The sequence below is a fragment of the Copadichromis virginalis genome, linkage group LG1, assembly GCF_057382275.1.
Source record: "Copadichromis virginalis isolate Kocher_CV1m ecotype Utaka linkage group LG1, C_Virginalis_male_GT1.1, whole genome shotgun sequence".
Taxonomy (NCBI): Eukaryota; Metazoa; Chordata; class Actinopteri; order Cichliformes; family Cichlidae; genus Copadichromis; species Copadichromis virginalis.
The window spans coordinates 19,744,434-19,765,577 of NC_140618.1; the positions used below are offsets into that span (position 1 = coordinate 19,744,434).

General features: G+C 38.0%; 1 protein-coding gene across 2 annotated transcripts; it reads left to right on the forward strand.

The window, feature by feature from the left end:
* The first annotated feature begins 581 nt into the window (after positions 1-581).
* On the forward strand, positions 582-19,057 carry mtmr10 (myotubularin related protein 10). Of its 2 annotated transcripts, none has more exons than XM_085453510.1 (16): positions 582-1,154; positions 2,555-2,615; positions 5,829-5,965; positions 6,455-6,527; positions 7,773-7,915; positions 9,868-9,961; positions 10,091-10,235; positions 11,534-11,621; positions 11,855-11,943; positions 12,163-12,293; positions 14,029-14,098; positions 14,377-14,447; positions 14,626-14,798; positions 14,918-15,088; positions 15,536-15,715; positions 16,199-19,057. In XM_085453510.1, exons 1-16 carry the CDS (start codon positions 1,098-1,100, stop codon positions 16,811-16,813), a joined length of 2,298 nt encoding a protein of 765 aa, XP_085309636.1. In that variant the 5' UTR covers positions 582-1,097; the 3' UTR covers positions 16,814-19,057. The 2 variants fall into 2 exon arrangements, with proteins under 2 accessions (XP_085309636.1, XP_085309645.1); XM_085453519.1 differs by having other exon boundaries at positions 16,202-19,057.
* Positions 19,058-21,144: the final 2,087 nt, after the last annotated feature.

The window sequence follows — 21,144 nt, forward strand, 5'->3', positions numbered from 1 at the left end:
GCAGGAGAAGCAGTAGGAAGGATCTTGTTATTGCTTGCCAAATGGATAAATAAACCAAAACCAAAACTCTCAACTAAAAGGTTTGGACAATGGACTTCTTTTGCCTGCGTACGAAATATTACCTCAGTGCAGCAGTGGCTTGTGGACTTTAAGTTGTGGGACGTTTGATCATTCAAAAGTAAAGGAATTGCCACTACAATTAATAATCTAAATGACATAATAAAAGTGCTATGAATGCATTTCTGTTATAAGCTTTGAGTATCATGCTAAATAAAGTTAAGCAGTTGCGTTGAAAAAAACAAAGAGGAAAAACTAGGGCACGGTCGGTCGCCTAAGTTCTCTCTGTGTCTCATGGGAGTTGTAGTCCATAAGTGGTGCACTTGATGAACGCAAAAATAATTGTTGTTTAAAACTTTAACATGACAGGTTTATACGTGTTTACTATCGCACACAGTAGCAAATATCCATTTAGCAGAGGATAAAGCCAGAGTACCTTCCTGTCGCCTTCCAGCTTTTCGGAAACTTTAATGAAAGACGATCTCGGAGTGGAGTGGAGCCCGGAAGCAGGGCGGGACCTCTGCTCTGTATAAACATGGCCGTTAAATCCTTTACAGCGTCAGGTACTGCGTTTGGCTGAATTAGTTAGACTTTGAGGAAGTCGGTAAGGTTAACTAAAACTGTAACAGGTGTAAAGAAAATGTAGACACGCAGCCAGTGCGTCTTATCTTTTTTTTCCCTTCGTTTTTTTTTCTGTGCATGGGAGCGATATTTATAAACTTGATATAGTACTTTAAGCTAGCTAGCTAACACCGAGCTAACGCCGACGTCTCAGCGTCAACTTCTGTCAACTTTGTTCTGCCAGCCAGCCTCATCTGCTACTTGACTACTTCACAAAATGAAGGACTGCCGTCGCTTGCCCACAGTGTCTCAATGAATGTTTTACACACGGATATCTTGGATTTGCTCAGCTAAGGGCTGACCTAGAAACTTTCTCCAAGATTTTCCCTTGGATAGTTTTTATTATATTATTTTTAATATTACTGGCAGCAGGATATCGTTTGCCAGGCGTCCGTTTGGGAACGTAAATTACATAAACAATGTTTCCTGCCAAAGTCACGAAACCGACCTTCAAGTGTTATCTCCCTCCTGCTCAGGTATGTACGGGCTCATGATCGATAATGGTACAGCATATTTTGGTTAGCGCAGTAATTGCCTGGGTTGATTAACACTTTGTTAACTTGCTGTTCTACGTGTTTGCGCATTGTCAGATAAGTAACACATGAATTGCACATTAAGCATCCATGCCAGCGGAGGTATCTTCTTTCTGCAGCACCATCGTACCATAAAATAGGGAAGCACTTCACCACATTGCTTTTGCTTTACGGTTATATATGTCAAGTGAAAAGTCACAAGGTGCCACAAGCAAAGGAAAAAAAGCCCCCCACCCATTTCTCGTATAAATTCGAGAAATGAAACCTTTAACAAACATACAGCTAATGTGCCACCATTTTGAAAAAGAGAAATAATTACCCAGCGGTTGGGCGTCTCATGTTTTGCCTACAGGTGTATGCAGCTCTAGACAGAGGGTAAGTGTTTGCTTACAGTCGCTGGCGGAGCAACCCAAATAAAACCAGTGCTTGTCTGAGAAAGGCCAACACAAACATTGTACAAGGGTTTTAAAGTGTTTTGTATCTGTGTGACTTAAAAAAAAGTCGCTGTTTTCAAGTACATAATAAGGATGGCTGTGCTCTTTTGATTACCGAGCTGGTGATGATAGTGTTTTTGTGTATCTTGATTATTTAAAACTGGGCATTTCACATTTTGGGTGAGGCTAGAAGTGATGCACTTAACAATAAAACTTCAGCAGGATGGCAGTTCTTCATCAAGTTGTACTGAGTTGTTGTTGTTGTTGTTGTGGGGTGTGTGTTTTTGTTTGTTTGTTTGTTTGTTAAAGTAAGGTTTTGATCATTTAAAAAAAAAAAAAAACTTTTTTAATTTTGCTTTGTCAAGCATTTAAGCGCAGGGATCACCAAATGTTAGTTTTAAAATAAAACCATAACTGTGTATAATATGAGTATAAGCAGTAACATGTAGAAATTTTAGCCCAACGTGTAAAAGTAATTCCTGCATCCATTTACTCAATCTCAAAGAGTAGAGTTTTACTTTAAGCACACAGCCGTCCCGATACTAACAGACTGTCACAGCATCACAGGAAAGTTTTTAAGCATTTGCTGACAGCTGTACATGCTTGGTACCTAATTTTGTAAGCAGCAAAAATTAGGCAATGGTATTGTTACCTGGGGCATGTTGATGGTGTTTATGCAACAGTAATTTGCCAAAACAGCAACAGGATGTTCAGCTTGAATGCTAGGAGAGCACAGATTAATTTAAACTATGATTTGCGGGGTTCGGACATTGTAATAACACATTTGAACGGCAGGTTTTACTCTCTTACAGTGTAAAGATGCATAATTTTAATTGTTTATTAACTAATTAACTGTAGAGCTGGTAAATGACTAACTAAGATGTGGTGTATGTGTGTGTCTGTCTCCAGACTGATGTGAAGAATACAGTTGAAAAACCTCTTAAAAAGTTGGAGGCAAAGTTGCTTTCAGGTAAGTTTTTTTTTTTTTTTTTTCTGCATTAGAATAGTTGTCACTAAAATTTGTTTGATCACAGAGAAGTTAGTTTTCATGTTTACACGGTGTCTCATATTTTGCATTCATGAGTTGTGTGCTGTGTATAATCTGTGAATGAGCAGTTTTTCATTAACTAAAACGTTTTGTGCTTGGTTACAGAGGTTTACTGCTTTAAGCAGAGAGCAGGCAGAATTATCTAATAGTTATGCCTGATTATTTTTCTTAGTGACTTCAGAAATGTGAAATAGTTGGTCCAAAATGAATGAAAAATGAATGGTTTTGTTTCAATAGATGCAGATGAAAGAGACATTTTATCAAAAGCAGCTATTCTATTTCAGTTCACAGTACAAATTGATACCTTGGGTGTCTGTGAGAACTGAGCATAAGGTTCATGAAATGGAGAACTAGAATGAATGTTTCTGCTTTTTATTTTTTGTTTTATTCTAGTAAACTATTTGCAACACAGGGTCGGTGGTGCATTTCCTTAGACGGCTATCTAGTGTCAAAGTCTCAATACTTGACTATTAAAGTTTGTACAATGCCCACCGCAGACTGACTTACTGGTAATGGCTCCAGGCAGGTTTTTTTTTGCACATAGACTGTATATAAAAGACTGCCCCTCTTCTGGGTCTGAAAAGGGAAGGCGTTGTAGAAATGTCCTAAACTTGCAACCTGGTTGCTAGGAAACAAGATGACATACTACATGTGCAATGAAAGTTTTAATGAAGTCTTACTGTGCTTGTTCTTGTTTTTATCACAAGTGGGTCATTTTAGCCTTTTGGCACGTGGTTGATAGGCGATACGATTGTATCATAACATCTAGTCAACTGCACTGCAGCAGGTGCTCTGGCAGAAATTCCTCTTCATAACTATTTATAAACGTCACCCGAATGGTGTTTTGTCCTCTGTCAACATTTTTTTTGTTAACAGGAAACAACAGCCTTTAAACTTAGAAGCTAAAGTGGATTCAGCTTAGGAATCTCAACCGTTCAAGATGTGCCTACTGATGCAAATATTATCATTACAATGGCAGACTGTAGTTGTATCATTAACTGAAACAGCAGGAAAGCCTTTAGTTTAGTAGTTTCAGTATTATCTGGGAGCTTGTGAGCCTTGTGGAAATGGCTTGTCATGCTCTTTGTATAATATACTGTAAACTGAGCCTAATTTTGGTTGCAAGTTTTACTGTTTTTTTTTTTTGTTTTTTTTTTAATGAAGTTCTTCAGAGCTACTGTTTTTCATTTTCAGTCATGTGACATGTAAAATTGTAGTTTAATAAAGTGTAGGCTAATTTAGGTCACAAGTAAGATGACAGATTTAACTAACCTGATGTACTAGTTAGGAGGTAAGTGTGGTATTGCCTGAAGGCTGTTGGTTATTTCCCTTTTTGAATTGTGAGCAAGACAGACTAACAGGTTACATGATTAGCTTCCCTATTTTTAACTGTGCATTCTCAGTTGACTCCTCTGAGGCAGGGCTTTGAATTCGCCTCTAAAGAACTCCACCCTCTGTAACAGTTCTCATCTTTTTAAAATTTGCAGACCAACCTTTTATAGCCGGATTCACGTGAAGGTACAAAGTCTGCATTGCTCATGTAAATGGTGTATGAAAAGCGCTGACCCATTTAGATATGGGAGAACTGAGGGTTACCGTCTCACTTGTTTTTTGCAGACATTTAAGAGGTGTGTGGAGAGAATTGGCTTTTAGCGCCAGCTTTTTAAATTGTTTAGTGTTTGCTTTAGAAGCACATCCTTTTGCAGTCATACATGAGAAACGTGATCAGATATGCAAGAGTGATCTCAGTATCTTGTTGGCTCAACTAATGTACTTTCTAAGGAAAGTACCCCAATGCTTGCTGTGTTTTTTTTTTTTTTTTTTTTTTTTTTTTTTTTTTTTTGTTTGTTTTGTTTTTTTTTTAATCATCGCTTGTAAAAACGTAAAGAAAATTGAAACGATGGAGACATCCTTTTGAGTATGAAGACATTTGCCCCTCCAAAATCCAGCGGTGGAGGGCCTGAGTTAACTCGAGTTCCATCAGTCATTGGGTCTAACCCTGATCTAAAACGTTAGTTTCTCATAAAGCATAATAATGTTAAGTATTTCTTTCTTGTACTCTTCCTTCCAGTATTATGAAGTACAATTAACCTTGTTAGACTGGGTGGACTTGCTTTTTAAATCTGATGTGACATCATTGTTAAAGCATGCAAAGACTTGTAAAAACGCAGATACTTTATTAAAGTCTTTACTTAGTAAGAAGTTAATAGCATTATTATAGCATTACTGCTGTCTACTTATTAGTTTGCAGTAAAGTTTGTGGGATTATTTTTAATTGATGTGTATCAGCATGCATTGGTGTACTTTGCAAGCTGTGACTATTTTCCTTCTGCACTGTCAGCAAAACCCAGATCTGAGCTACTGCTTCACCATCCATCTTAACATATCAAGTAGCAGTAGATGGGGAAAGTAGCTGCAAGAAATTGTAATGATTTTTATTTATACAAGAGCTATCATGCACGCACAGGCAAAAGAAAATGCACTCTCTGGAAATTGTTTATAATTTACAATATATCACATGAGTACGGCTGTGAATAGAGTTTTCAGGTACTCGTCTTGATTAAAGTCCATGTTTTTATGACTCACCTGTGTCTGCGTATACTTCAAAGTCAGCATTGTTTGACTTGTGATATGATTGTTTCATTTTCCCTCTTCTCTAATTTATCTAGGTCAGCTTAAGTATTCAGGCTTCTTTGCTTTCCTTTGTCCTCCTCTGATGGCCATTCATAATTTAACTTAAAGGTTGTGTGGAAATTTTTTTGCAGTGTTAATCTTTCCCAGTATAAGAAGCATAGAAAATGATTGTGTAATTAAAATTTTAAGCAAGGTCTGCATGTATAATTATAAGTTCAAGAGATGGTATATGCAATTATGGAGTATGCATTTTGTCCAGAAAAGTATTCTGTCAGAATTTACTGTTTATGAATGTATGTAAATATAAAGCATAAATAAAACAGTTTGATGCTGTATTGCAACATGATACCTTTCTAAATTGATGTCAGTATAGTGGAAATACACAAGCTGTTTTTTGGACTTCCTTTGAGTTTCCAATTTTTGTTTTCTACTTGTTTCTTTGAATTGCAGCAATAACCTTTGGATTTACACTGGTCTTTTTGCTCATTTATTTGTCACTAGGTGAGATAGTAGTTAATGAGGTGAACTTTGTGAGGAAATGTATCAGCACTGAAAACAACCAAGAAGGCCTTTGGGGGAAGCTGATATGTACCAACTTTAAGGTGTCCTTCATTCCTCAGGACACTTCACCAAAGCAGGTATTTGAGTGGATTTCTTAGTAGCAGTTAAGCTATTTAGAGGAAAAATAGTGTGAAAATTCATTTTTGAGGTTCTTAAGAGTACCTAATGTTCGTTTGTCTTTTGTTTTTTGTTTTTTAAGGGGGGGGGGCAAATTTCAATTATATATTTAGATGTGATATATGTTAGTATCGCCAGCACCATGCTGCAGAATAGATTGAATACTGTTACTTTACAGCCTTCTTTCAAAGAGGAAGGAAAACTCGTGTACTTTCCTGCTCTACATTGTCAGTGATATCGCACAAGAAGTGAGAGAACAGACGTCATTTCCACCTATGTGGCAGATTGGCGACTTGATAAGAAAATGGAACTGGATCATTGCTTAGTCTGGGAAAGTTAACTCAATATATCAAACAGCCTTTTAAGACCGTTTTCAGTTAGTTTTGGGGGCTAATACATTTTCTGCAACACATCAAACCTACTTTTTTGTTTTTCTCCTTTCACTACAGAAGTCCACGTTGTCCCACCTGCTGCTCGGAGAGCATGACATCCCCCTGACCTGTCTGGAGCAAGTAGTAACAGGTATCTCATTACAATTCCAAATTTTAGGGAAAGAATTTTAAGGAAAAGCTTTGATATTCTTTTTTTCTTTTCTTTTTTTTCTTTCATTTCTTTTCTTAATGTTTGTGAGGAAAATATTCTTGGAATTCCTTGAGCCCAAATGAAATGTCTTGAAATCCCATTAGAGCACAGAATGTGAAATTTATTAATGATGTTAGGCCATCATTTTGTGCATTTGGCAACTGTGTGGTCACAAACACAGAAGCTTTGCCCACTCATTGTATAGGAGCACCTAGTGTCATTCCCTTTTTCCTGGTCAGTGATCTGATAGCAAATGATCTCATGGCTAATGCAGTGTTTAGCAACAATGCTACCCAGCTTAGGATTAGCTTTGTTTATATATCTCACTGCAGTCCATTGCTGACACTGTGAGGGTGTCTGTCCAGAACAAGGTTTATTGTGTTATGAGGGTTTGTTTTACCCAGCTTGTTTTTGAGCTGTATGACCTCGGCATCTAAGGACACTATCACTGTGGGACAAGAGCAAATATAAGGGCATCGGGAATAAAATAAGACCTTAATGCTGGTTCACTTATAAAATCAAATACTGGTATAAAATTAACTGCAGACATGCACTGTGATAGATGTGACAAAATGCTGTCAGCAGCACCGATGGTACAACAACACAGCGTCCCAGCACTACCCACAGGGCAGCCAAATAAAAATATCTGAATAAAATACAAATCTGAGCAGTTAAAAAGAAAGAGATGCATATATTTAATGAAATCTGGTCTTTTGTCATTATTTAATCTGAATATTGTGTCAAATCATTGTGATTTGCTCGACCCTGTTCCTCTTGTCATTATGCCATCAGTGTCATCATGCGGCAATATAAAGTAGTGACTTTAATAAGTTAGGTTGCTGAGGAAAGTAGTTCAAACGGCTTACATGGTGCTGTTGTATTATAGGAGAATGAGTACTATTAGAATCCAACTAAAGTTAGCATGCCCAGCTAATCAGGCTAAATTGTTTTAACCATGTTTGTTAGGTTCTTCATAAGAATCTAGTGAAATAAGCACAGTAGAACTCCATAACAATTAATTAAATCAAAGAGGCAGCAACAGAGACAGGAGAGAATGGGGCCAAAGTTTACCAAGTATCAAGTGGTGTCCTTCATTAGCAGTACACTCCACAGAATAGTAAATTTTTGGAAATTCAGTCATCAAAAATTTGTTTTCTTTTTAAGTTTTGTGTTTATTCCTTTCAGTGAATGATACAAAGGGAAAGAAGAAAGTATTGGGCTCCAACCAGAAGCTGAAGTTCAACCCCACTGAGCTCATACTGTACTGCAAAGACTTGCGCATGATACGGTTCTGTTTTGAAGAAGCTGGACCTGAAAGTGCCAGAAAGGTCAGTGAAACAGAAACATCTGCATGCTTTGAGTCAGAATGCCCATTTAAGCTGTTTAGGAGACTTTACTGGGTACATAATGCTAGTTTAGACCCCACACTGACATGTGACCCAAAAGTTTGATATAGTGGATTGAGGTCTGGGGACTACGTGGGCCTTTTGTCTGCAGAAAGGGCATGTTTTATTGTGGGTACATCGTGGTCAACATTAGGACTTGGCTAGGATGTGGCATCTAAATGAAGCTTGGTTGATGCTGTGGGGCCTAAATGGTGTCAAGAGAAATGTCTCCCTCATCATTACACCCCTACCCTCAACTGGGATTGTTCATACAATGCAGGGTTGAATCACACATATTAAAAAAAAAAAAAAAAAAAATTCTGATTGTACTATCTGTCACAGAGACTCATTGGACCAGGTACCAGGTTTTGTTTGAAAGGATTTTAGACACCCCCCCCCCCCCCCCCCCCAGTATTATTTTCATGAAGAGTGATGGACATGGGGATCTTGGGAATTTTGGCAATTGTAACATGGTTAAACATTTAAAGAGTTAATAAGCATTTGAACAGGGTACCTAATGAGACACTCTTAGTATTTATTTTCTCAGAGCTAACAGGAAATTGTGGGTGGATATTTGAAGTGCTAATAAATTATATACAGTAACCAAACAGGATATTGAAACTACTATTAAACTATGATAATACTGAACAACTGTGCATCATATCAGTGATATGTTGGTAGTGACGGTAGCAGCATTAAGAAAATGAGCAATGGCTACCTCATTTCCCACATTCACCATTTTCACCAAAGTTTACTGCAAGTAAAACTTTGACTTGTCACATTAATGTAGGTGTCAGATTTAAACAGTTGTTCTTTAATCATAGCCTTTAATCTTTAATCATAGTTCTTTAATCATTCTTTAATCAAGCCTATAAATGTATGCCTTGTATCTGAATAACTATTTAGAAATAACCTTTTGGTTTTCTAGTCTTCGATTTAAACGTTGGTTATTGTTGACCAAACGTTTTCTTTCCCATACTGACTACATACCCACATTGAGTTTCAAGTTATGACCACATCCTCTGTGACAGCAATATTTATATTAGACCAGGTTTTCTGTGTTTCTTTGTCAGCCTCCGTTAGAATAGGAACTTCTCAATTAGCATATTTGCTGAAGGTACAATACGAAAGGACCCTGAGAACAATACTCAGTCAAAGCAGAGGAAGCAGAATTTGATCCTGATTGTAGGAACGACTGGCAGTGTAACTCTGACTCATCTCCTGCACAGAGAACAGATGGTTCATTATTGATGCCCAGCTCATTTAGTAGAGCTACAGTTTGGTAGGCACCAAGTAGGCCCAGAAGCACAGTTGTGGAAATATACATGTTCTGTTTAAGGTTGATTATGTATAGAGCACTAAAATTAAAAATGTCTCCCCTCCTGCACTCCTTGTGAGCTTATTTATGGACACCATGTATGTAATTACAGCGTAAAACAGGACTCGGTTCTTTTTCTGACATATGGAATTATGCCAGCCTATAATGGCCCATTTTGCCATAGGAAATTACAGAGTGTGGAGCAGCCTTTGTATCCGCACACACACACACACGAGGACAGACGCACGCACTTGTTCTGTGCCCTCTAGTATCATTCACAGCTTTAGCTCTGAATGACTTGCTTTGTATGACTAAAGTTGAGCCTCACAGAGATTCAGCTCTGAACTCAGAGCACTAGAATGTGTGTTAGACATTTTCTACCCCAGGGTTGACTGCTTGTGTTGCTATTATTTAAAAAAACATGCCTCTGAGTTAATGTTAGCACTTGGATAAACCTGGACTGGGAAGTTATGATGAAACCCAATCTGCCTTGACAATATTTATTATACCTCTCACTTCTACTTCTTTTGTACTGCATATCCCATAGTACTTAGTAGTTCTCTTTTTTTAATTATAGGTTTGCCTGGCTATTGCCCACTACTCTCATCCAGCTGATCTTCAACTGCTGTTTGGCTTTGAGTATCAAGGACGGCGATACCATGAATCTAAAGGTAACGCCTGTGGATTGCTATAGTTCTTTCACTGTTTGTAAAAGACCTGCCATATTATTTGAAAGTGATAAATGTTTTAATTCCATGTATAAATAAGTGTATATGTTTTTTGTTTTGTTTTTCTCTCAGAGGAACGAGTCAATGGTTCCACCCCGAGAGGATTACAGACCCCCATTTTTGACCGTTCCTCTGATTGGGATCGGGAAATCAAGAGAACGAATGCTTCAGAGTGGAGAGTGTGCTCCATCAACCAGAGTTATACCGTCTCATCAAGGTTTTTATTTCATGCATTCAGTCCTACTTGTTACAAACTTCTTTTAAAATCATTTTTTGGATGACATGTGACATAATGTGCCTTTTCCACACTATATTGAGGTACCTGACAAGAAAAACAAAAACTAACATGTCAGTCTGGTTTTGACAAAACAGTCTATTCATCTCAGTTCAGCAGCATTATCGCCAGAGATGGTTTCAAAGCATAGACAGTATATGGTCGTAGCCAGAGTGATATTGCCCTTTAGTAAGCCTGGAGAAGAGCGTCTTCACTGTTGTCATCTTGGTAGTTTTGTAATAGGACATGACGACAAAGGAGTGGCTCTGACTTGCACTGGCTAAAAACTTAGTTTACATGTCATGAGACTGGAAAATCCTCCCTTTTGACTCTGTGATTTTTCAAAATGAACTTCATGTTTTATTCAGTATAACTGGAGACTAGCCATTGAGTTGTCAAGAAAGTTTTCAAGATCACAGAGGAAGGGAGCCAAATTCTGTTTTCAGTCAACTATTATAAAATCTAGTCTTTTAACCAAAGGAGTCGCCCCCTGGTGTTCATTACAGAGGATCAATTATTCACCAAGACAAACACACAACATGGGCCTGAAATAATCCAAAGCGATAGCAAAACAGTTCCAGTCCTTACAAGCTTTCACATTTATACTATACTACTTGAGAAATTTAATAGACCACCTGTCATAAAACCAAGAAAAATAATTTATTTAAAAGTAAGAATGACATTGTTGTTTATTTGGCAATTGACAGACTGAAGTCCCATTTTTATACCCAGATTTAAGCCAGCACGCTGGACTTCTCTGCAGAGTCATCAAGTGTAATATTCAACCACTAAAACTAATTTTTCTTTTCAGAAATATGGGTAAATAATTGTAATTTGTCATCTAAAAAGTGCTTCACCTTTTTCTGCTTCTTTATAAAACTGTAAATGACATAATTCAAGTATATAACAATAATTGTAGTTTAACATTAAAAATATGATTTTAATAAAAGGGCTTGCACATATCGGTTGATTAGAAACATAAACAAATATTTTGAGATGTTGTTTTTTTCCAATACTATTAATTTAGGGCATCTGTGCCATATACCTTTATTAGATGGTGGTCTAATAAATTTGTTAACCACTTATACCTTTTATTATTTTTTTTTTTTCACTCTGTTTTGGGTTAGTGTCTTAGTAGTTATTTACTTAATCCGCTTTAAATGAAGTCTTGTGTTTGTTTCATGTGTTAACACCAGTCTCTCTCTCTTTTTTTTTTTTTTTTTTTCTTTTTTCTTTTCTAGTCTTCCAGAGCACATTGTAGTCCCGTCATCTCTGACAGATCAAGATCTGATGCAGTATGCATCATCATTCACTGATCGTCGCATCCCTGTGAGCATCTACACTCTAACAGAGCGCACGTTTATCGGAAGTCTCCAATAAACGTTATGCTTCCAAATATAATTTCCATTTAGGTCATTATTTAACCTGCAGTGTTTTTTTTCAGACAAAGCGCAGGCCCACCAATGGAGTTATCCCACTTATTGTTTAATTTAACTGATCAGAGCCTCACTATTACTTTGTTGCTGATCAGTGACTGTTTAATTAATGTCTGTTTTTTGCAGATGTGGTGCTGGAGTCACTCCAATGGGAGTGCTCTTGTCCGGATGGCCAGCTTAACTGATCCATTACAGCTAAAGAAGACTGAGCAGAAGTAAGACTATTCAGATTCAGAACCTAAATTGAAAATGATTTTTTTTTTTTTTAATAACTCTAGCAGATTTTCAGCTCTCAGTCCATTAAGAAAGTGCTACTTTAGGAGAAGGAAATACAAGTCTGAACATTCAGTTTCTGCTCAGGTTTTTGATATTTAAATTGTTTACATTAGTCAAGTGTGCATCTTGTCATCACTGTCTGTGGTGTTGTGTTGTAGAATCTTTGCCGCTATCACAAAAAGCCACCCACAGCGCAATGAACCGTTTAGATCGGATCTGGACAAGAGTCTGCCTTCTATCCTGGACATCCAGAGCGCATTTGTTAAACTGAGGCAGATATGTATCCTAGGTGAGCTCCACTGCAGCTTATACAGTGGGGCAAAAAAGTATTTAGTCAGCCACCGATTGTGCAAGTTCCCCCACTTAAAATGATGACAGAGGTCAGTAATTTGCACCAGAGGTACACTTCAACTGTGAGAGACAGAATGTGAAAAAAAAATCCATGAATCCACATGGTAGGATTTGTAAAGAATTTATTCGTAAATCAGGGTGGAAAATAAGTATTTGGTCACCTCAAACAAGGAAAATCTCCGGCTCTCACAGACCTGTAACGTCTTCTGTAAGAAGCTTTTCTGTCCCCCACTCGTTACCTGTATGAATGGCACCTGTTTGAACTCATCATCTGTATAAAAGACACCTGTCCACAGCCTCAAACAGTCAGACTCCAAACTCCGCCATGGCCAAGACCAAAGAGCTTTCGAAGGACACCAGGAAAAGTATTGTAGACCTGCACCAGACTGGGAAGAGTGAATCTACAATAGGCAAGCAGCTTGGTGTGAAAAAATCAACTGTGGGAGCAATCATCAGAAAATGGAAGACATACAAGACCACTGATAATCTCCCTCGATCTGGGGCTCCACGCAAGATCTCATCCCGTGGGGTCAAAATGATCATGAGAACGGTGAGCAAAGATCCCAGAACCACACGGGGGGACCTGGTGAATGACCTGCAGAGAGCTGGGACCAAAGTAACAAAGGTCACCATCAGTAACACACTACAACGGCAGGGAATCAAATCCCGCAGTGCCAGACGTGTTCCGCTGCTGAAGCCAGTGCATGTCCAGGCCCGTCTGAAGTTTGCCAGAGAGCACATGGATGATACAGCAGAGGATTGGGAGAATGTCATGTGGTCAGATGAAACCAAAGTAGAACTTTTGGTATAAACTCAACTCGTCGTGTTTGGAGGAAGAAGAATACTGAGTTGCATCCCAAGAACACCATACCTACTGTGAAGCATGGGGGTGGAAACATCATGCTATGGGGCTGTTTTTCTGCCAAGGGGACAGGACGACTGATCCGTGTTAAGGACAGAATGAATGGGGCCATGTATCGTGAGATTTTGAGCCAAAACCTCCTTCCATCAGTGAGAACTTTGAAGATGAAACGAGGCTGGGTCTTCCAACATGACAATGATCCAAAACACACCGCCCGGGCAACAAAGGAGTGGCTCCGTAAGAAGCATTTGAAAGTCCTGGAGTGGCCTAGCCAGTCTCCAGACCTCAACCCCATAGAAAATCTGTGGCGGGAGTTGAAAGTCCGTGTTGCTCGGCGACAGCCCCAAAACATCACTGCTCTCGAGAAGATCTGCATGGAGGAATGGGCCAAAATACCAGCTACTGTGTGTGCAAACCTGGTAAAGACCTATAGTAAACGTTTGACCTCTGTTATTGCCAACAAAGGTTATGTTACAAAGTATTGAGTTGTATTTTTGTTATTGACCAAATACTTATTTTCCACCCTGATTTACGAATAAATTCTTTACAAATCCTATCATGTGAATTCATGGATTTTTTTTTTTCCACATTCTGTCTCTCACAGTTGAAGTGTACCTCTGGTGCAAATTACTGACCTCTGTCATCATTTTAGGTGGGGGAACTTGCACAATCGGTGGCTGACTAAATACTTTTTTGCCCCACTGTAAAAGCAGTGTAATTCAATGCTCTGCTGAAAAAATGCAGGAGACTTAATGGCATTGGCGTGTACAGTTTTATACATATAAACGTACTAATGTTTTTTATTGTGCAGATCCGTTTGAGGAGTCTGAGGAGAGGTGGCTTTCAACCATTGAAAACTCTCGATGGCTTGAATATGTCAGGTATGTAAACAAGCTGACAGTGCATGACTGTGCATTGTAAACTCAAGAGGGTCATATAAAATTTTCAAGGGACAAATTTAAAGTGCGCCATAAGGCTGCATGTTTGTAGAGTCACAGTTAAATCTAGAATATAGGATTAAAAGGTGCTTTTTAAAATGATTTCTTTACACTTTCATGTTTGCACAGGATTATTTAGATGCAGAAAAGACTAAAGGTATGATAACGGTTGACAATAAATATCAATGCAGTTAACATGTTTGTTTCTTTTGTGACCAAAGGGCCTTTTTAAAACACTCTGCTGAGATGGTCTATCACTTAGAGGGAGGGAATTCCTCTGTCATTCTTCAAGGTAAACTCTTTTTGAGCCTTATTTTGTAGCCTTCACTCCTGCATGTGGAGTTATGTTTTTCGATCATTTATTATATTACAGCTAAGTTTTTCTTAAAATGTACAATAATATGCATTTAATGTATCAGTGCCACATAAGAGTCTGTGACTTATTACTCCTTTGTTCTGCACCGGCACAGAAGAGGAAGACCGAGACCTAAACTGTGTAGTATCCGCATTGATGCAGCTCATGTTGGACCCTCGCTATCGCAGCCTCATTGGCTTTCAGAGTTTGGTGCAGAAGGAGTGGGTGATGGCTGGCCATCGCTTCTTGGACAGATGCAACCACTTGAAGAAAAATGACAAAGAGGAGGTACTTGATTAATGTAATTTAAATTAATCCAACTATTCAAGAGATGTGACTTGACACCCCTGCTTCCTGCATCTGTTTTTTTTTTTTTTTTTGTTTGTTTGTTTGTTTTATGGGTAAAGTCCCCACTGTTCCTGTTGTTCCTGGACTGCGTGTGGCAGATTATGAACCAGTACCCAGCAGCATTTGAGTTCACAGAGACCTATCTGACAGTACTGAGTGACAGCATGTGGATCCCACTGTTCAGTACTTTCCTGTTCAGTTCATCCAAGCAGCGTGCCCAGCACTTGATGGTGAGGGATAGATTAATGTTTATGTATGCACTTGATCTGGATAAATGTAATCATCAGTGGAAATGCCATAATGAGCAGTAAATGCAACTGTGTGTATGTTTGTGAGAGAGGTCTGTCTGTGGAAAAAATAAATAAATGAAGAGGAATAATGAATTGGAAATGAATAGAAAAGAAGGAAAGCATAACTTGAGGATGTGTCACTGAATGCTTCAGACTGTAATTTCCTTCTGTGCGTGCCAGATAATTGACAGGAAAGAGTACAACAAAAAGAGAGGATAACATTTAACTTGTGGTCAAGACAAAAGCAAGTTGTGGACCTTTCTTTTCTTTTTTCTCCTTCTTACTTTCATGTATTGAAACTGTTCCGCTTTGGAAGCTGCTTTTTATAGAGTATAGTAGTTCTTATTACGTACAGAGTCACAGGGTAACATTGTCTTTACTCTGCAGGACTTTGCCAAGCACAAAGCCATCCCTCAAGGAGAAGACCAGGTTGTGTATTTCCCTCCAGTTTGGGAGTGGTCACAGCAGTTCTCAACTAAAGATCAAACCCTCTTTAACAACCCCATGTATGTAGGCAAAGGAGCTGCCTGTGTTCAGAACGGTGAAGTGAAAACCTTCAAACGCAAGGTACGCAAAGCACTGAGGTTCACCAGTTTTCAGGATTCGAATTAGCACATTTACATGTGCATGGTCTCTCTCTCTCTCTCTTCTTTTTTTTTTTTTTTTTTTTTTTTTTAAACTGTCGTTATGCATGCTCTCTCTGTCGTTAAGAGGTTGACATCTTAAGATTTTTAAAGTGGCAATTTTCTGACAGTCAGATTGTAATTACAGAATTCCTGTCATTTGAAGGGAAAGTTTCACAGAACTCAAAGAATGCAAATACAGTAGTCTCTCTTCCACTTATCTCTTATTTATAGAAGTCAAAGGACATGTAGGTAAATTTGTATCGAGTCACCTTTGTCCTCTGAAATATCTGTAGTAAATGTACAGAAGGTGGATTATTAAACAGAAAATATACATTTTAAATTGTCATTTTTAGAGTCTTTGCAGTACAGCCTGTCACAGAGAGAGTCAAAATAGTCTAATTCTCAGTGTTTCCTCTTTTTGTAGCAGAAAGCCTACAGTTCCACATTACGAGGGACGCCCACAAATCTGCGTAATGGGGTAAAGGGTGGGGAGGAGTCCCTGACCCGACGAAGCTCTCTAGCTAACGAGTTGAAGTCTGAGCTGACACCAGTGAAAGACTTAAGTCCATCTGAGCGCTTCTTCAAGGACTGGTTCTCTCGACCCGCTGACCTGCAGGGCCTGCTGATTCCCTTGCTCATGCCCTCTCATATGGCTTTTTGGAAGCTCTTCTTTCTCCGTTGGGTTCCTGAAGCCTGCATCTCCAAAGGAGGCCCAGTCACCACCTACCACAAGCTCTCCCAGCTGGTTGATGAAATTGAGATACTGCAGAGCCAACTCAGGCAATATAAGGGAACCAGTCCAGGCAACACACCACTCACCAGCTCAGGTGGAAACCCTACAGACCAACGGAGGATGTATTTTCAAGCCAGTTCTCCTGATGACCCCTCTACACCTCCAGAATGCCTTACATCTTCCTTTCCTTTCACCCCAACGGGCAACCTTTCCCGCCGCACTGTCCAAGGGACTCCCATTAGCAAATTTCTGAATGGTGCAAGGATCTGGCTCTCAACAGAGACTCTTGCTAATGACACCGTCTGAGGACGTAGGACTCACTTTTTTGAGCCTAGTACAGGTTTTTCTAACAACTAATCATCTTATTTTCTCTTACCTCTTTCTTAAATACCAAGAACTAAACTTAGAATTAGAAATATATGCCATTTTGGACTTATACTGAATTATTTATAAGCTAGAACTTGCGCCATTGATGCTGCATCCAAATCTGAGGTAATTTCTAGAGTAATGTCTGTAGCACTGAAAAATACAGTTGAGGAATTCAGTCTTGTAAGCACATCATTATTGGCCTTACCATGAGCTCTTGTATGACTGTGAAAGATCATAACTTTTAAGATGGATGTATTTTTATTTTTTGTCATCCATCTACTTAAAGAGTGCTTTTTAATACACCTTTTCTGACATTTACCGCTGATTTACTGTATGTTTTAAAGCAATAATGGAATGAGGTATATTTGTGATAGTGCTATGAGTTAAATTGTTATTTCTTTGAATTCTTATTGGTCAATAAGACGTCTCACTGAAATGGAGTAATGTTATATGAACTTTAAAGAAAAATTGCCCATTTAGTGTTGCAGCAGCAATGATGCTTTTCACTGAACACTGACTTCCAAGTAGTCAAGTTGCTTGTGCCTTCATGGAGATTTAATTGAAGATTATTTTTTTTAATTTATATTTCAGAAAGAGGAACAGAAAATAATACTGCTAACATGTATTATGCGTCAAAAAAAGATCTGCCTTGGTTGAATGTAATGGTTTTTTTGTTTTGTTTTTCCTCTTGCACAAACTTACTGCTGTTTGCTACAAGTGCCCATATTTTAAGGGTTGTTTTTGTTTTCGGGTTTTTGCGATTGGTAGCAAATGGTGTGATTTCAGGGTCTAACTGTAGATTAACTCTTTTTTTTTTTTTGGAAGCAGCAATAAGGACCTGTATTTTTAGTCTGCGGGGAAATGGAGCTGTGAGGACTTCAATCTGTGGTAGATATTTCCTCTTTTCTTACGAAGCAGCTTTATTAAACTTAGAGGCCTTCTGGTAAGGCACCAAGGAGAAATTCTTCAGAATAATAGTAGCTGAATGGTAATTTTTTTTTTCTTTCTTCAAAGTAAAGGGATGGACAGATGCTATGACTCAATCCAGTCCCTAGTTTGGTAAATGATGAATCAGATATCAGGCACGGAGTCCAAGCATTCAGAGAGCATGACACAGTTTCAGGGCAGCACATTAGCAAGAAGTCATCTGGTTACTGCAAAGCCTCATAAATGCATGTGCCTGTAATTTTGACTTTGCAGGGTTCAGTTGTAGAGAATGAAAAGTTTAAAAGCATGAACTGCACACACTGTTCAGCATACTGTATCCTTCCTCATTTCTCTTGATACATTTACTCTGCAGAGACTAATGGCAGCATTCGAAAACAAGAACTGAAGATGTAGTGCTAAACATGCCCCGCTGTTCTTTGTGCAACTGTGTGCTGTCTTGGCAAGTTTGGGGAAAATGTCATCATCAATGGCATCAGTAAAAGATCACTGTGTAATTCCTCTTTAAAATGTTAAAATGCCGTTTATTGTCAAACCCTTTGTCATTCGCAGTGGTCCTGCGATGCTGGATTGATCAGTTTCCAGTGATATGAGGGTTTTATTCTGCAATAACTAGTTCAGGTGTTTCTGTAGTGTATAATGTGAGTGCAAAACTGCTCTCCCAACTGCTATTAATTGCACAGTTTACTCAGTATATAGGATAGATTTGTTAAATATAATTTTTGGCAAATATTATAAATATTGTATATGCTTGAAAATTTCCAATTAATATTTTTGATTAATGGTACTAAATAACTTTTATCCTTGATTTAGTCTCTATATTTTATGAAGAGATATTTATATGCTGTGTTATTTTTCCACTAATTCACAATGTTGCACTCTGCTGTAAGTGTATGATGACCGTGCTTCTTCTGTGGCACCGTTTGATATCGATTAACAGCAGATGTATTTATTCAGATATGCAAATGTTCTCTAAGAGGGATGGAGCAGCTGCTGGACGTCCTCTGTGCCTTTTTTTTTGTTTGTTTGTTTGTTTTTTGGGAAGATTGACCATTTTTGTAACTTTGTTCTAAATCTGTCGGCTTATCTTAGTTTTCTAAAACCTGTTGATTTGTACCAATTGTGTAAATTTAGTTAAATTTGGAGGTACTGCACTGAAGCTTTTTTTTTTCATAACAGAAAATACAGCTCAAATATGTACTAGTAACCAATCATTACATAAGTTTGCAAATGAAACTGTGTTCTGGCTTTTCTATGACATGTTCATGACAATAATATGTCTTTATCACAGCTAATTTGAAAGTATTTGTTGTGGCATGAAAATTACCAAGTTGATATTCATGGGGAAAAAATCCATTAATGCAAAATGAGGAAAACAAACCATTCCCCCCCCCCCAACAAACACCTGCTGGTTACCAATGGACACAAAAACTTTGAGTCCTCAAGTAGAATAAAAAAGAGCTGCCTAAGAGCCAGCGCATTTACCATCCTCGGTATGGTGTCATTAGTTATACATGGATTTTAAAGACTTTATCTTAGTAGGATACATTCATAGATTTGTTATAAACCCTTTTAACATTATTTGTTTATTTTATTTATTTATTTATTTAGGACAGTGCATGTTAATGAACATAAATGTAAAAAAAAAAAAAATTACATGAATGTAAACATACCAGATTATAGCCAAGGGCTAATTTCCATCTGTTGTCCTTAAGCATAAAAATAGACATAATAATTCATAAAAATTCATCATTCATTCATAATACATTGTTGATCAACAGATAGCAGAGGTCAAACACATTAGGTTGTCAAATAACATTATTTTATGTAGCACTAATTACACTACACTTAATAGCATGTTGACATGGAGGCATTACATTTTTGTGTACTTCCATAACAATGAAACTAGTGTGTGAAATGGCACAGCTGGAATACAAAAGGAGAAACTATATCTGAGAGTGCCCTTTGACAGTGGCTCAGAATAAAATTGCTGATTACAACAGGTGAGGTGCAGTAGTGGTTAGTTTAGTGTCACTAATGCTGCTGTTACGCAGCTCCAGAACTTTTCTCAGATGGGTTTTTTTGTTCAGTAATGTTGTCTGGACCCGGAGTTGTGGTAGGAGATAGTCAGAGAACTTATAATCATCATGGAATTTCTTAGAGAATATCTGCAAAACCAAACTTGTTGATAGAAGTATAACCTGGCGAATAGCTGGTTTGACTGATGATTCTGAGCCTTATTTTTTTATCTAAAGGAGACCACTGAAGTTAATTTGGAAAAAGCTTGGAAAACAAATCCCAAATGCATGCCTTGGAACCTTTTAGATGATTGCAGAGTAATGAGAATTGCTTTTAGATGGACATCAGTCAACCACACTACAAAACCAAAACAATGGATAACCAATGGATCTTATGAGATACCCTCATTGACTACTAAAAAAACAAAATTTGCAGGATAAGAAGCAAAAAAAAGTCAACATTGTTGTCAGTTTTGCATGATGTGCAGGATCAAAGGGGCCCTGAAGTAGCACTGTTGTTACTGATTTCATTGTTACAGGCTGTCGGCTGATTGTTGAAACATTACACAAACTTCTAAGATGAGCTTAGGCTAGTGTGTTACAAAGTTTCTTTTTTTGAAAATACAAATTTGCTTGCTTTTATAGAGCATACATTCTTTCAGTTCATAGAAGTAAAAACACTGGTATAACTACCAGCATCAACAAGAGTTCTGCTCCACTGTATCATCTCACTGACAGATGCCACGGTAAGTCAGCTGTGTGCAATGTAAGGGAACTGGAAATATCACCGCTTGCGTGTGAGCTTTACCTTTGAAGAAATGTCTGAAAAACATATTTCTTCTTAGAGTCTGTAAAGGCCTTGTGCTGGGGCTGGCACCTTTCAGATGTTTCCAGCCAATGTGGACACACCTGCATATTTTTACTCTACAGTCACATGCCTTTTGTTTAACTCAAAGGTGGATTATCAACAAGGCAACACTTTCTGGTTTTCAGAACCTCCATGTTCGCTGTTTGTCAGTTCAGAGAATTTGCTCTTTTCATGTAAAAGCAAAGCCTTTGTTCATATTTTTTTTCAGTCAAATCAGCATCTGCAGAGGAGATGACACAAAAAAAAAACTGCAGATCGTCATTTCAGGACAACAGGATTATGTACTGCTACTGTTTTTGAAATGAAACGGCTATTTTACTGCATCAAATGATTAAAGGTACCAAAACAAACGTATGAAGCATAAGCATTTAACTATTAATATACATAGGCTATAAAAATGACTAAAATTAATGGAGGGTTTCTGGTGCTACAGAAAA

What these genes read in the sequence shown, in the direction of transcription:
- mtmr10 (XM_085453510.1), top strand. Translation starts at nt 1,098, where the DNA reads ATGTTTCCTGCCAAAGTCACGAAACCGACCTTCAAGTGTTATCTCCCT. An exon ending in GTTATCTCCCTCCTGCTCAG is followed by an intron (nt 1,155 to 2,554) that starts GTATGTACGGGC and finishes GTCTGTCTCCAG; the next exon opens with ACTGATGTGAAGAATACAGT. An exon ending in AGGACACTTCACCAAAGCAG is followed by an intron (nt 5,966 to 6,454) that starts GTATTTGAGTGG and finishes CTTTCACTACAG; the next exon opens with AAGTCCACGTTGTCCCACCT.